Here is a 16,799-nt window from a genome sequence, read left to right as displayed (position 1 = left end):
AGGATCCTTGTGATGTTTCATTCTCTTGAAAATTTGTATTGTATTCATTGACGTGATTTGTATTTATAGTGCGAAGAAGTTGATCATCTTTGTAAAAAGGAAATAGTAAATACTGATAGAATGTTGTAGAAACGTTTTTAGACAAGTAGTTGTAAATTAGACTGGTAGATAATAAAAGTTAAGACAACTAACAACCCTGCCAAAATAAATCGTGACACCAACGAGCTGTATCTCAAATAGTATAAGTGTTAGACATAAAATGTTAGGATCGTTAATTAAATTCTTTCCACATACATTTCCTCCATTCCAATTATAAAAAAGAAAAATAAAAATGTGACCAAATTTATTATTCAAATGCATGAAATTAGATTTTCCATATTCTGATGGGGATTTTATTTTCTAGAATAAGTTTTGAACCTTTCTTACAATAAATAAAATTATTTTTAAGGCGGAAATTTCAAAGACTATATTCATATAATTCAATAAATTTGAATTATAAATAAATTATACGAGTGTGGTTCGTAACAAATGATCTACTAAAAAAATCCAAATAAAAATATTATTGTTTTTAATTAAACTGTTAATTTTTTTTTTATACTTTTTATATATATAACCAATTGATCAGCCAATAATAATAAAAAAATTATTATTTTCAAATTGATATTAAAGTAATTAATTTTATTTATGTGAGAATAATCTTTATAGATGAACGTGTTCTAAAAGAATGTCTGGTGAGAAAAAGATGTATAATATTTAAAAGGAGTTAATTACTAATTACCTTGATAAATTAACTCCGAATTAATATTTTTCCTCTCAATTTGACAAAAACTACTATTATCTGCTTAATTTTTATATTTTAAATAATTAAAATATTTTTATAAAAGGATTTTAGTTGAAGGATTAAAACGTGAGGATAAAATTATTTTTCTTTTAATATTTATGGACAAAAAAGTAATTAAGATTTAAACTCGTAAATAATTTAAAACTTAACCCATTTAAAAATATACTACAAACATAAATCTTGGGTTTACTTTAGTGTGTTACTTTTTCTTTTGAGAGTAGAATGCATTCCGCAGATCAAGTTTTAAATTGAATTGATTTTCCAAAACCACAGTGACGTGAAATAAGTACTAAATTTCCAAAATTAAAATTTAGAATACATGATTTTATAAAAAAATTATAAAATTATTACTGCAAAATATCTTTTACTAGCAAAAAAAAATTTAGATGTAAAAATTATTATTGCCAAATAAGAAAATTATTGTAGTGATAGGAGAAAAATGAAATATTTATCGTGATTTGTGTTTATTATCATTATAACTTGTATTTGATAGTGTATTTTTGAGTTTTCATGGTGTTTTTTCTACTGATTTCGACGTACGCAACAAATTGATTTACGTTTTTATGATTTTTTTATATGGTGCATTTATATAAAATATATCATAAATACACTATAATAACATCATAGAAAAACACCATAAAAATGCTATAAAAACACCACCAAAAATATTAAAAAATTGAATAAAAGAAACACATTAAAAATAAAAAGTCAAAAGGATATTTTTAAAATTAAAAAACTATACAAGGTCATTTTGATAAATACAAAAGATAAGAGAAAAAAATGTACAAAAATCCGATAGGGTGTGCAAAAAGCCGATTTCTATATTTGACAGAAAAAAAAAAGATGGTGTTCTAAAAGAAATTTTCAAATATTTATCCCTTTTCAGTAATCACTATCTTTAAAATTCATTTTAAGTTGCCCTTATTTGAAGTACACGATATATTGTCATTATTCCAAAAAAAAAAATGAATTAGTTATCATATCAAATAAGGGTATCAAAGAAAAAATAAAAATAGTTTTGTAAAAAATTTAAAACATTAATAGTATTTTCTTAAAGTCTTTGTAAATGATAAACTGAACAATTTTATTAGATAGAAGAGTTTTTTTTTTCTTTCAAAAAACTTTAAAATAGATTATAGTAGTAAATTATTGAACTACAACTTATTTATCTTTTGCTTTTAAATAAGCTCAAATAATTAAACTAAATTAATAAAATATGGTAATTATTTATAGTTAGAGTTTTAAAAACTAACCCAAATTAAGTAACCCAAAAATTATTTAAATACTTAAAAGTGCTAAAATATTCTTAATGTAGTACTTTACCTGAAAATTCTGGCGATCAGTTGCAGAATAAGCAGCTGAATGGAAATTAAAGTCATAGAGTGCAGTATTAGATTCTGAAGAATGACGAAGAAGGATATCCTGTGGATTATTATCTCAGGAATTCTTCACTCATCTTGCTATATACATCAATTCCATACATTTTTTTTGTAATTAGTTCAGTTTTAACCTGGATTCGGGTCAGGCAGTACTCCTATATATGGTCGCCAAAACTCTCCCAATCAAATTTTTTCGCATCTGTGTATGTACTCAAACTTGAAATCTCGGGTTAAACTAGAACAGCTGATCATCAATTGATTTAGGTATTTTGTAACAATAAACTTGTATATTTATGCATTTAATGGTTTGCGAATTAGGGTTTTTTGAGAAAATTGTTTTGGTGATCGAGAGGGACATGATGGGTGTAATCAGAATCCCCCTAGGTTTAGTTATGAACAGATGTGATAATCAACTTGTAAAAACAAAAACAAATTTTGTGGATCAGAAAAGATAAAAAAAATGAAGCAAAATTATTTTAAATATCCATAATTTTGATGTGCGAACGAGTGTTCATTCTTTTTAATTTTATCTTTAAAAACGGCCAAAATTATAAATATATAAAATTATTTTATCAAAAAATCAAAATCCACCTGATAAACTTTTATGCTATATTATACAGGAGTGTTATGTCCGTACCCTACAGTTTATAACCTAGTTTTGCATGAATATCGTTTTACTGCTTCTCGTTTCGCCGTTTTATTTCCGTGTAACATAGATATTATATTAGGCTGTAGTTGAGCAGGTTGATGACACTGCACATAAAAAGTTGGAAAATACACAAATAAAAAGTGCAACAGAAAGAAAAAGAAATTAAAAATGGAATTAGAGGGGCTGAAGGTGATGACAGAAGAATAGAGAGCACAAAGGAGTGAGATGCAGCAGAGTCCATGCATTTCATCATCTGTGCTCTCTATCTTCTGTCAACAACATCACCAGTACTGCCTCCTCACATATATCATATACTACTCATTAAACCCATTTTTAAGCTTCCATCTTAATAGATATCATCCACACACAGACAGAGACAAAGATCTTTTGATTTGGCTACTAATCTATGGTGTGAGGAAATTTAGAGGGAGGAGATGTATATATGTTGTTTCAGGTTTGCTGTGAAAATATTGTGTCTTCTTCACCTCTATTTATAGCCAACAAAAAGTAGAAATTTCTACATCATTTTAGTTTCACCACTTGTTCTCACTTTTTATATGATATTCTTAAATGAATATATATAGCGTTACAAGTCCGTATTAGATTTGTTACTACACATTGCTTATTTATAGAAGGCAAAACTGACAAAAATGTTTTTAAAAAATAAGTTTACAAATTCGGATAATTACATGTACTATTCAACAAGTAAATAACAGAATGAAGAGTGTAATCAACAAAAACAAAAGTTAAAAATTAAATAGCACCGCGCCACGCCACGCCACGCCTACTCCAAACGAGTTGTGAGTATATTTAGTAAAAGTGGGAAAAATAAGGTTTGTATAAAAATCTTAGCTACTGTCAAATAAATGGACTAAATTGTACATTTCACCTTATTTTAAATATATTGTCGAAAGCTAGCATTATTCAGAACCTGAAGTCATTTATCTCTCAACCCACCTTATCAGCAGCAACAGTTTTTTCTTTTTGTGTGCCACCCTATCTTTCTTTGAAAATCCACATTTTTCTTTTTGTAGACTTGCACTTAGTTGTTTACACAATTTTCTTTTTGTAGACTTGCACTTAGCTGTTTAAGTCAATTATAGTTAGGAACTTAGGGGTTTAAATGAGTCGAGTGAAGTTGAGAGAAAATTGAGATAATCTTGTTTATTTTCGAGTTGAGTTTTGAATTTTTATATCGAGTATTTCTTGAGTCCATCAAAAGCTCACGAGCTCAACAAGTTTAATCGAATCTCGTTTTTAATTAATAAATTTAAATCAAAAGTAAGTTATTCAACAAATTAATGAAAATTTAAATACTTTAATTTATAAATATATAAATAAATATTAATTACCTATAATATATATTCTTTTTTTAGAAAAAATATATCAATTAAATATTTAAAGTTTAAAATTAAAATAATAATATATCAAATTAACATAGAAATATATGATCGAGGTTATTCGCGAGCTTTCAAGTCGTGTATCGCTAAAATTGTGACGAACCCATTTACTAAATTAGCTTAAAAAATCAATCTTTTTTTTTATATAATTTTTAAAAAAATCAATCTTGAGTCAATTTAATCGAGCCGAATTTCGAGTATCTTGCGAGCAAGATTGATTCGGTTATAAATCAAGACATACATATTTATATTACTTTTTTAATCAAAGTGGATGAATTGGTTTCTCTAAAAGTAAAATTTTAAAATTTCTTTTTTATAAAGTTAAAAAATAAAGTTAAAAGAGTTTTTTCACTTTTATAAATTTATCCAATTTAGTTATAAAATGCGGCTATTGAACTCATGATTGATTATATCCTGTTTTAATCTAGTTTTACTCATGCGACAACAGTAATTTCAATCATAGCCTCATAGGATTCAGAAATGAATAAATCTGAAATATTAGTACTAGTAAATAAAAAAGACATACTAACTCCTGCTAACCTCCACTAACAACTAACCCTAAAAAATAGGTCTATCTCTCATAAAAAAAAATTAATATCCTTTTTTTTAATGAAATGAATTAATATCCTTGATTATGCTGTAAAGTTGTAACCAAAAGAATTAGAGTGTAGAGATGCTAATATTTACAATATAGATTGGCATCTATTAATTAGAGCAAGTGATGGGTGAATATCTTGGTGGCGTCAGGGATTAGGCAGGCATGCAACTTGCCAAAGGAGATGAAAAGATAAAGTTGGAAAATCTCTTTTTTATTTCAATAATTCTTTTATATATATTTGTTGTTCCACATTATTTTATAAATAAAGTAATAAAATATACAAAATCTGAATATGAAAAAAATGAATTTGGACACATTTTATTATTTTATTATTATATGAATGATATGACGGGGCCAATTAATATGCGCTAGAATTAGTCTCATTTTCCAGCCAATTAATATGTCCTTGCCCCATACCTCCCTCCCAAAATCAAAATCATCACCGCTCTAATAAAAATCATTGATAATTTTAAAAAAAATATAAACATTAAGCAACAGTTATAGGGTAGGTTCAATTTTTCTCACAAATACTTTTTTTTAATTATACATGTTGATAAATTAATAATACCTGAACTTAGTAATTTTTTTATGTTATAAAAAATAAAAACGTCAAAACACGCATCACGCATAGCTTTTTTATATATTACGTAAATTAAAAAATTATATTGTTAAATTATATTTGGATGTATTTAAAAAATTTAAACTATAAAGATACGACAACTAAGACTTGTTAATTAAATAATAAATACATTTTTCAACAATAATACTCTTATTTTAAAAACTATAATACTCAACTTATGGAATTTTGTCTTTGTCAAATCTAATATTCTATTTTTTATACTTTATTAGTAAATACTATGTAACTTATAATTAGTTAACATAAATAATTATTAGTTTCAAAGCTACTTTTAATTTTATATTATTAATAAATTTTAATTTTATCTCTAAAATAAAAAATGAATTTATTAATTTGTAAATACAGCACAAAATAGTTAATTTGTTATAAAAATTAAATATGGGATGTGGTTAAGATTAACAAATAATAAATTTATATTTTTCAAAAAGTTAATAATATAAAATAATCGAATTAATTTATCAAAACAACTGGCTCACTTTTATTAATTTTTTTAATTTTATGGGTTTAATCAACATTTTATCCAGAGAAGTGAAGGTCTCACCCTTACTGAAAGTACATGCATGGATACAAAAAATGTATATCAAATTTAAGTATTAAATTGATTATCACCTAAGTATAATTGTGATAGCGACCAAAGGCCTGAAGTTTCAGGGTAAAATATATATTTTGGACTAAACTATACATATGCATATATGCATATGATATGGGTCACTCATCGTCCAAGTTATTTGATAGATCCTCGGATTCTCGGAACTAGGCAAGAACAGATTCCCGCCAACATTTGTGACAATTCAATAACATAAATATCATTCATTTAAAATAAAACACATTCCTCAAAAAAACAAAAAAAAACAATAATTTTATTTTTGGCGAAATGTCTTATATATAAAAGACCCACATTTTAGTCTTTTTTTTTCAATTATATCTTGGTTTTGTAAAATCGTCAATTTTATCCAAATTTTCACCTTTCATTTTCAATTGTACCCAATTTTATAAATTGGACATTTTTTCACTTAAGAGAAAATCAAAAAATTACTCTTATGAATAACTTATTTGAACTCTTTTTCATTCGAAAAATTGATAATGTATGACTTATTTATACTTTGTCTAAATAAAAAAGGTCAATTTAGTATTTTTAGATACAACTGAAAATGAAAGTTGTATATTTAAACAAAATTGACGATTGTATAAAGTCAGAATATAATTAAAAAAAGAGATAAAGATGATTTTTTTTACACCTTTTATCTTTATTCTATGATAAAGATTTGCAACATCCTCCATGAAACAAAGATTTGAAATATAATATGAGTCGGCTAAATTAATTTATCTCAAAACTCTGTTTGAATCGGATAATTTAAATGAACAAAATCCATAAAGTTATAAAATCCATATACATGAACAAATCGTGTGTTATGACAAAAATTAATAAAAACTCATAAGTTTTAAAAATCTACCATCTTCTAATATTTATAATTTATCCCGCAAGAGCTAAAAATATTTATGTCAAAATAATATATCCAAGAAAAAAAAGAATAAAAGGCTGCGGACGCATTATGGTCCTTGAAGTTGTAATTTTGAATCCCCGTGACTAAATTCACTTATATTTGAATTATTCATGAATAGTTGATCAAGTTTGATGGTGAGAATATTGAAATCTGTCATTTTATTTTACATAATGTATTATTATAAATCCTTAATTATTTCAAAAATATTTATTTATCTCCAATTCAAACAATAGAACTTTTACATTCATAAATTTACAATTCATCAACTATATTAAATTTCAAAAAAATCCTAAAAGAATAGAATGGTGATCACTAAAGAATAAAGATATGCTAAATTCCATTTTGTCCCGTCAAATGGGATGATCTAGAGAGTATCAAACTCTCTGTCCCTCCTCTGCCCACACATTCAACTTCAAGATTGCATGAGCCGATTCTAGACTTGCCCCTTTGGGGAACCTTTCTTTTCCTAGCACTCAATTTTTTATGCTTTTCCTATTTGGGTAGGAATGTCTAACAATATCATCTCTTAGCTAAACTTAAAAAATGAATACGTCCTAAACCTATTTCAATTTGATTAATTTATTAAAACTCTATCTAATTTTTTTTAATATTTCTCAAAATTAATTTATCTAAGCTAATCGATATTTTTTCTTCTTTCTATTTTTTTAAGAATTTACACGTTCAATTGTCACGTAAGCACGATTAAATCAATTTAAAAAGATTTGGTCAAATTGAAATATATTTATACCTTTTAATTTGGATAGATTTAAAAAAAAAAAAAGATTTGTTTTTTTTTGGGACCATTAGATCATCAGAATATAAGGTCTATTTTGTAAATTTATTTAATATCTTTTCAAATAAAAATATATTTACACTTTTTAATTGGGATTATTTTCCTAAACCTGTTTTTGACAAAGTATTTATAGCATTTTGACCCATCTTTCCCTTATTTCCTATGCTACCTATTTTTCTAACTTATTTACAAAAGTACCACTATATATAGAAGTCTCATCTCATTTTAGGTTAAATTTTTATGTAGCCACTTTTTTTCTCTTAAAATTCTCTCTTCTTTTCTTCTTCTTTTTCGTTTGATTTTCAATTTGTCTCCTACGATTACTTTTCTGTTCGTTTTTTCCGTTCGCTTTTTCAGTTCGCACTTCCGTTCGTCTACTTCTGATAGATTTCTCGTCGTTTCCGGTCGTTTTTCCATTCGTCTTTTCCATTCACGCTAGTCTGTTCGTCTCTTCCGTTCGCGCTATGGATATCTCGACTCGTTTTTAATTTTGTATAATTTTTTAGGTTTTTTGTAATATTTAAATATTTTATAAATAAATTATTATAGATCCATAATTTTTTATTTATAAAATTGTTCCATTATTCATGTAATTATTTATTTTGTCTTTCTCTTATTCATAGATTTGTTTATTGCTGCTGATTTTGTAAATAACAAATTGATTTATGGTGCATTTGTAGTAATTTTATAGTATATTCACGTTTTAGTGTATTTATAGTGTATTTATAGTGTATTTCTGGTGTTTTTTGGTATATTTATGTTTTTTTGGTGTATTTCTGCCGTTTTTTAATATATCTATGGTGCATTTATAGTGTTTATGGTGCATTTGCAGTGTTTACGGTGTATTTGCAGTGTTTTCATGGTATAGACCATAAAAACACTACAAAATGCCATAAAACACTATAAATACATTATATATACACTATATATACATTAATTTTACACTATAAAAACACCATAAAAACACTATATATACATTATTGTTACACTATAAAAAAATAAAAATAAATATTTCAGGAAAAAAATCTATAAAAAAAATATTAAAAACTAAAAAATAAGGTTGTGCAATCGGTCGGTTCGGTCAGTTCAAACTGAAAAAACCAAAAACGAAATAGGAAATAGGAAACCGAAAAAGGTATTTGTGAAATTAAAAAAAAGATATTTTTCGTAAATAAAAAAAATTAGAAAAGAAAAGTCAAAACTTGACAGGTAAAAGTGCAAATAAATTATCAAAACATGTATTTCAGAAAATTACCATCTTTTAATTTGGATAGATTTTCAAAAAAAATAAAAATTAGAGAAGATTTTTTTTATGTGACTATTAGATCATCAGAATATAGGGTCTATTTTGTAAATTATTACAAATTCAATGGTTCTTGAATTACATAATAAATTTTTATTTTGAAAAGTAATTTATTTGTTTATATATACCACAGATATAGTAAATTCTCATCCGAATAGATCAAGTTATGTGGAGTTATAAATTACAGAATTCTATATATTATTAACTTTAATTGGAGCTACCTATTCAATAAGAAATGTACGTATCCTACAAAATTAACTTATTGTGATGACTTATTTTTAGGCAGAGTGTAATTAGGAAAGCATGTTAGCTACGTGAATCACTTATTTATACAAGGAGAAATTTATTTACAGGTCCTTAAATTATAGTAACTGTTTTATTTATCTGGTCCTTAAATTATATTTTCTTTTTATCTGGTCGTTCAACTTAGCGAAAAACCACTTTCCAGTCCCTAACTGCCAAAAATGACGTCATTTAGTGTATCAGTTTGCATTTTCAAAAATAACAAAACAACGTCGTTTATATCATTCAGGGACTTAAAATTACGTTTTCGCTTAGTTGAAAGACCAGATAAGGACAAAAAATAGTTTAAGGATCAGATAGATATAGTTAAGGGACCGGAAAATGGGTTATTCCTTTATACAAAGGGGTGCTGATTTTTTTATGGATATAGAAATGTATCATAATCTAATGTTTTTTTATTATTATGGAATAATCTAGTTACTTACATTTAAGAGAGGATATCAAGAAATAAGCACACTTTACTTAGAAATTTAAAATATCAATTGCAAACACATAAATAAAGTTGAACTAATAACTAAAACATGTGCAATATGCATGCATCACGGTTTTATTTTATATATTCTTAAGTTATCACAAAATATAAGTTTTTACACTATTTATAATCTCTCAAGATCTGTTAGGAGTTTATTCTTTTGGGACTTTGAATTGATCACTTTATTCCACTTCTTTTCATGGCGTAGCCATAAAAGAACATGATCATATTCTCTTATTTCTTTGGCCAAATCTATCTAGGCTCCTATATTTTTAAAACTAGTTATTTGTTTTTTTATTTGTCTTTATTTTGTTTTTAAGTCTTTTTCGGACCGAAAAAAACTTGCATTGCCCCCATTATGAAAAGCACATGAAACAGAATTCAAATGTCTATTTAATTTATCAATGGGGGTTAGTCCAAGTGGCAAGCGGCTTGGTATCGCTTAAACAAGGTCTCAGGTTCGAGTCCTTGTGAATGCAGAAAATTCCCACTGGTAGACTCACCCACCATACGAGGTGCGCGACGCGGGTCAGATCCGGATTAGTCAGGGCGATGTCTTGGAAACCGTTTGGACTTACCAAAAAAAATGTCTATTTAATTTGACATGCTAGCAACATAAGATATATCATCAAACTTAAGAGGGTCAGATAAATAAAATTTTATAAATATATGAGTATATTGAAAAAACTTGAAGAAGCGATCATAAAAACAAAATAAAAATAAAAGCATAGGGGTTTTGCGTCATTTATGATGAATAAAAATTATTAATTATTTAATGCGACTGAACTATTTATAATTTCCGTTCATAAAAAGATCAATTAAATAGAAAACACATGATACAAAAATTTATACAATGGCAAACTTTAAAAAGAGATCAAAAAACAAAAATTTATAGACGTTTTTATAAGTTGATCCTTTTTCTTTTGACTTATTTAATTTCTTGATGCATGCTATTGATATCAAACATAAATTGAGATATAGCTATCTGGGTGGAGGGAGCTTCACTCCATATCACTCTACCTCATCCTCCATATACTACACTATCAACATTAGGGGAGCTTCACTAATTATGATATGGGAGGTCAACAGTTTGCAAAATTTAGAAGATACGTTACTATTTTTACTACAATAAACATAAAAAAATGTAATTTCAAAATACAAATCGAAGGAGAATGATCTAGATCGGAAAATCCTAGTTCAACATAGAAAAGAGTCCATATATGAGAATCCTAGGCAAAAGAACATTAATGTTTATATGTTTTTATCAGATGTAATATTTGATTGGTAGATCTAGAGTTGGAATATATTTTACTTATAAAATATGCTCTAATTACAAGTGAAAGGAAGTTAAGGAACCATCAAAACGTTCTACTGTGGATAGGGGTGTAAACGAACCGAGCATCTCGGTGTTCGGCTCGATAAAAGCTCGGCTCGTATTCATATTCCCAACGAATCGAGTTCGAGCTTGATTATATGTTCGTTATTCTAAACGAGCCGAATATAAAGATAGTGTTGTTTGACTCGTTTACTTTAACGAACAACTCGATTAATTGTTTGTGAACAGGCTCGTGAACGAGCTCGAATAAGAGTTCGTGAACAGGCTCGTGAACGAGCTCGAATAAGATTTTGTGAACAAGTACTTGAACAAGCTCGAATAAGAGTTCATGAACAAACTCGTTTAGTAACTCGATTAGGTGTTCGCAAAGTAAATCATATTTAAATTAATTTACATAAATATCTTTTATAATTTTAAAATTATGTGGTTTAACAAAACTGTGCAGTTTTGATATAATGTATCAAAGTTACGTAGTTTTGAAATGAGAAACTTGTAATCTAATATCTTTGGAAAATTAGTTATTTTATTTGTCTTTAGAATTTCATGTTGCTTATACTTTTGTTATTTATGTTTGGATAATCTTTTGTTGGATTTATCGATTGTACTTTGATAATGTGTTTGAAAAAAATCAATATTAGGTATTATTTTTTATAATTTATTTAGCTCATATTTCTGTTTGTTTAATGGCTATACGAGCCGAGCGCGTGTTCGTTCGTTTAGTCTCTAAACGAACGGGCTCGTTTAGATCTTATTGAGCTCGTTCGCGAGTTTATTCGTGAGCAAGTTCGTTTAGTACTTACCGAACTCGTTCGCGAGCTAGTTCGTGAGTTTGTTCGTTTAGCGGCTAAATGAACAAATACAAGCTGAACGCGAGCTGAACATGAACACTATAAAATCTAAACGAACTGAACACCTCGTTTAAAGCTCGAATGAATATAAACCGAAAATGAACACATTGTTCACTAAACGAGCCGAACATGAACACTCCAAATTTCGGCTCGGCTCGGTTCATTTACACTCCTAATTGTGGATAGACACATTCATAGATGTAGATATATGCCTGATCCGTCCAAATCCATCAGTATGGGATATATTTGCATATTGATTATATGTTTCAAGCCCGGTTTGAGTTCAAGCCCGAACAAAGCCAGCTATTTAATGGGCGAATTCGAACTTCTGTTTTTTTATGCATTTTCTCATGTAATTCTAAACAAATCTAGCCTAAACCTACATATATAAAGTGTAAGGGCCTGATTTGAATAGCAAACATAAAGTCAGAACCAGGCTCTCATCGAAATTGGGCTTGCATAAAATATAAAAACCCAATAGAGGCCTGAGCCCAGTCCATGCATAGATTTAATTGTGAATGAGATTGACCCACGAAAAATAATTTTATCAACCCTCTGATAATTAATATATATGATGGACTAAAAATTTATTATTATTAGAATTATTAATTTATTGAATATTTTATAAAACGTAATATTCAAATTGGTTCCTAAAATTTTATTAATTATTGAATAATTAATTTATTGAGTATTAATTATTAGATGGTCCACTGTAACTATTTTTCTGAAACAACTCCCATCATATATTTTTATTCTCAACATAGTTAGCAAGCTTATGAAAAATTCTTACTTGAAAAATAAAAATGATACTTAAATAACATTCATAATCAAAGACACGAAGCTCTTTATTTAATCAATTAAAAGATTAGATGGTTGCGACCAGCTTGTTCTCATGCATCCACCAATATATTCTCTTCCATCATCAGTTTCTACAAGTTCACTGCAAAATTGTCAACAAATATCAAGCTTATATTAATTATGCCATAATTTAAACTAAGAAATCATGGGACGCCTCTCAGGTCTTACCTTAAAATTAGATTCATAATTGATTTCTGTAGAAGGCATTTATGGCCTGATCATGTATTGTTGAGAAATTTCATCATCAGTCATTATAAAATCCTGACACAGACAAATAAATCACTTATAAAATCTAACTTTGAATCTATGTGTATGGAAATAAAAATACCGAAAAATAAATTTATAAAATTTTATTATAAATGTAAAATTTAAAGAATTTAGAAAAAAAATTAGAAGTGAACAAAATTTGAAATTATATAGGACTCGATAAATTTTTATGCAACATAACTTTGAATACCCTTAAAATAATGTCAATGTCAGTAATTTAAGATATTGACCACTAAATCGAAGTTACCTCATTAATGTCTATGAGAAACGGCACTTGATTATGAGGAAGATATTGACCACAATTCTCCGTCTCCTCGACCTGATTTTACATTCGTGCCAGTTTCAAATATTAATTCCCAATTACGATGCACGTGCATATGATTAGGCCTAAGATTTTTACATTGGGCCTCGGGCCTAAGATTTTTAGATTTCAACCTGACTGGCCCGATTCAAACTCAACACTAACATTATACAAAAACAAAAAAAAGGCTGAACCTATTTTGGGATCCTCAAACTATATGGTTTTGGTTCATCAGTTCCTTCAACTTTTATTTGGCTTTTTTCGGTTCTTAAACTTTTGTTTTTTGGTTCATCAGATCCCTCAATTTTTATTTGACTTCTTCGGATCTCTAAATTTTTATTTTTTGATTTATTAAGTGCTTAAATTTTCGTTTTTTGGTTTATTATTTTCAGAAAATAATTAATCTGTAAGTAACATAATTCAAATTAATTGGTTATGGAAAAAGCATGCAAAAACTATTGGCATTATAAGAAAAAAACCTGGTAGTCATCATAAGGAACAGCATGAAGCAAGAAATCAAGAGTGTGATCATGCCTTATGGCTCGAGCAATGTCGCAGCGCTGCAATATTCGACGCTTACATTGGTCGGTTTGAAGCCATGAGCGTAGAGTCAGCTCCAGTATAAAGAGTTCGCATGCCTTTGAGAATAATATTGGTGTGTCTGCGCTTATCATCTGATCATATCGTATTTGATTGCAATTAGCAAAATCACCAAATATAATAAGAACAACCTAAACTTGATTTTATTCTGTTTGATGGGAAATGGATGTTCAACTTATAGCAATATTTTCATACTTAATCTTATTCTTTGGATTAATAATTGGAAAATGATGATAATTGATCTTGTGATTACTAAGCTTTCGAGTTTTATTTTGGACATTGAACTTTGATTTAATTCATTCTGATAACTAAACTTTAATTCTATTTAAACAAGAAGGATTTGCAATCGCTAAATTATAGATTGAGTTGATTCTTGAGTGTTTATTGTGTTATACAAAATAAAACTGTATAATCCGCATAATTTAGCTGTATTAACTTTCTTCCAAAACTAGTAGAAAAACATTGTTACTAAAAGAAAAAAGTCAAATCAAACCTTAACTTCTCCTTTAGACTTCATGATCTTTTTGATCCTTGCAAGGGGCAATTGATGCTGACTCTTAAAAGCTTTTACATAAAATCATGATAAGGAGTTAGTAAATAGATACAAAAGAATTAGATTTTTCAGCTAATGTTTGTATTTTGCAATCAAATAATGACAATCTTCAAGTCCATTTAGCCAAAATTAAAGAATCTCACCTAAAATGTTTTGAATATCAATCAATTGTTGATTCCAAAAAGCATCCAAATTCTGCCTCTGTAGTTGCAAAAAAAGAGATTGATCACACGCTTCCTGACAGACCTACACAGGATATTGAGAGCATAAACACATAATTTATATTTGAAACAAAGGATTGATTATAAAATTAAATATAAAATCAAAAATATATCTCCCTCTAATATAGTATTTCATTTGTGTCTCTCTTAATTAAAGGACATTGAGATTAAATAGTTCAAATAATAATAAAAAAAAAAACTAAATCATCTTAAAGTGAACGTTAAATTCTAGAATTATAGTTCAATCGCTCTGAGCACCGTCCTGTCAAGGAAGGAGCTACGGGTTTCAAACCCACCAATCCGGACAGATCCATATAGAATAAATGACACTAAACCTTTTTGTATGGGTGATGGGAAGGAATCATGAAAGAAGAAGGAATTGACATGAAATTGTGGACTTGTGGAGATGTAGGGTTGAACTCAATTGACTTGTTCAAATCCATGGCTGCCCTACCTCTCCTCATCTTTACTTAATTTCATGTCCAAACACAGCCCCTTTTATAAAGCAATAGAATCCTCATGAGGTTAAGACAATGAGCTTTAAGTTTAAAGTTAGAGAAGACCAGTAAGCAATAAGTGTAAGGCAATCCATAGCAAGATTTTTTTTTTAATTTTGATTTTCATTTTATAGTAATTTGAGGTAACCGAACAACAAGTGTAAGTTTTTTCTATAACAAAATGAAGAATCAAGCTAAACTGGTAACTTTTTCTTTCATTATGTCAACTTTGGAGTTGTTTTTATTGGTGAATGAATTATTATATCAACGAGTATGATACAATTGTTAAATATAGTCTAAATAAAAACATAGCAAAATGAATTTACCAACCCACAAGTTTATCGTTCTTGTTAAATATATTATGATTTTTATATCTTTCTACTTTGATCCATCATCTTTTTAATCCTTATCAAATACACACGCCGCATTTGAAACTGATATGACTTGAGGTTGTATATACTATGTATGATTAATTTTTTACATATAGAAGAACAACATTGCACCACATCAGTCAAATCGAGTTATCTGTATATTTGACAAAGATCGAAAAAATAATGGATCAAACTGACAAAATTTTAAAATGTGCTATATTTAGCAAAAATATTAAATTTTGAGTGGATAGGTTCATTACCTAAAAAGATTGATAAGGTCCAATTTTTTTATTTTTAAGTCAATTATATTAAAAAAAAAAACAAAAGTGAAGAATTTCATTGATATAAAAATATATAATTCAATATCTTAAATTATATAAATGACAAATTAGTTTGTATTTAGAGATTCTTTAAAAGATAATCGATAATAACAAAAAAATTGAAACACAACTGTTTTAATAAAATTAGATTTGATAACTTCTAAATCTTTTGTCAGCTTTTCTCCAATTATAAATTAATTTATTATAACAATAGATTAAGAAAATAAAATAAATTTTTATTATGCTCTAGAGTTCGAAAAAAGGTTAATATATCATGAGTATCATAGTTGCTCGTAACCTTTTAAATTAACTCTTTATAAGAGTTAAATTATTTCTGAATAATTGTTTATAGAGTTGGTATAGTATAATAGTGACTTATATAGTAATTTGTCCCCTCAAATTGTAAGTAATGGACAATTAATGCATATATTAATTTCGCAGGCAAATCAATCATGGATTTAGTGATTATGGTAATTTAATCCCAATTTTGCAAATTACTCCCTCAACTTTTAAGCTAACTGGCCTCTTAATTGGCAATTTGCCCTTTTAAATTGTAAGCTACTTTGCTAAAATGGGACTAAGTGATCATAATCATTAAATTCATGACAGATTTGCCCACTTTGTTAATTTGTGTGGTAATTGCTATTGTTTACAAGTTGGAAGATAAATTGCTACTTAAGTCGTGTATATTTCTCTTCTCAATGAATTTACGGATAAATCTTATTCTACTATTTAGATCATGTTTGG

General features: G+C 27.5%; 1 protein-coding gene across 1 annotated transcript; it reads right to left on the bottom strand.

The window, feature by feature from the left end:
- Window positions 1–12,806: 12,806 nt before the first annotated feature.
- Window positions 12,807–15,345, bottom strand: LOC126679243 (nuclear transcription factor Y subunit C-4-like). The gene is made up of 7 exons (XM_050374233.1): window positions 15,200–15,345; window positions 14,787–14,889; window positions 14,584–14,654; window positions 13,970–14,164; window positions 13,437–13,508; window positions 13,091–13,183; window positions 12,807–13,004 (listed from the first exon to the last, which is right to left on the bottom strand). The coding sequence occupies exons 1-6, from the start codon at window positions 15,326–15,328 to the stop codon at window positions 13,130–13,132; spliced, it is 624 nt and encodes a 207-aa protein (XP_050230190.1). The 5' UTR covers window positions 15,329–15,345; the 3' UTR covers window positions 12,807–13,004; window positions 13,091–13,129.
- Between the last annotated feature and the right edge of the window lie 1,454 nt (window positions 15,346–16,799).

This window comes from Mercurialis annua, linkage group LG4, assembly GCF_937616625.2.
Source record: "Mercurialis annua linkage group LG4, ddMerAnnu1.2, whole genome shotgun sequence".
In the NCBI taxonomy this organism is placed as follows: domain Eukaryota; kingdom Viridiplantae; phylum Streptophyta; class Magnoliopsida; order Malpighiales; family Euphorbiaceae; genus Mercurialis; species Mercurialis annua.
This window is presented reverse-complemented; position numbering and strand designations above follow the sequence as displayed.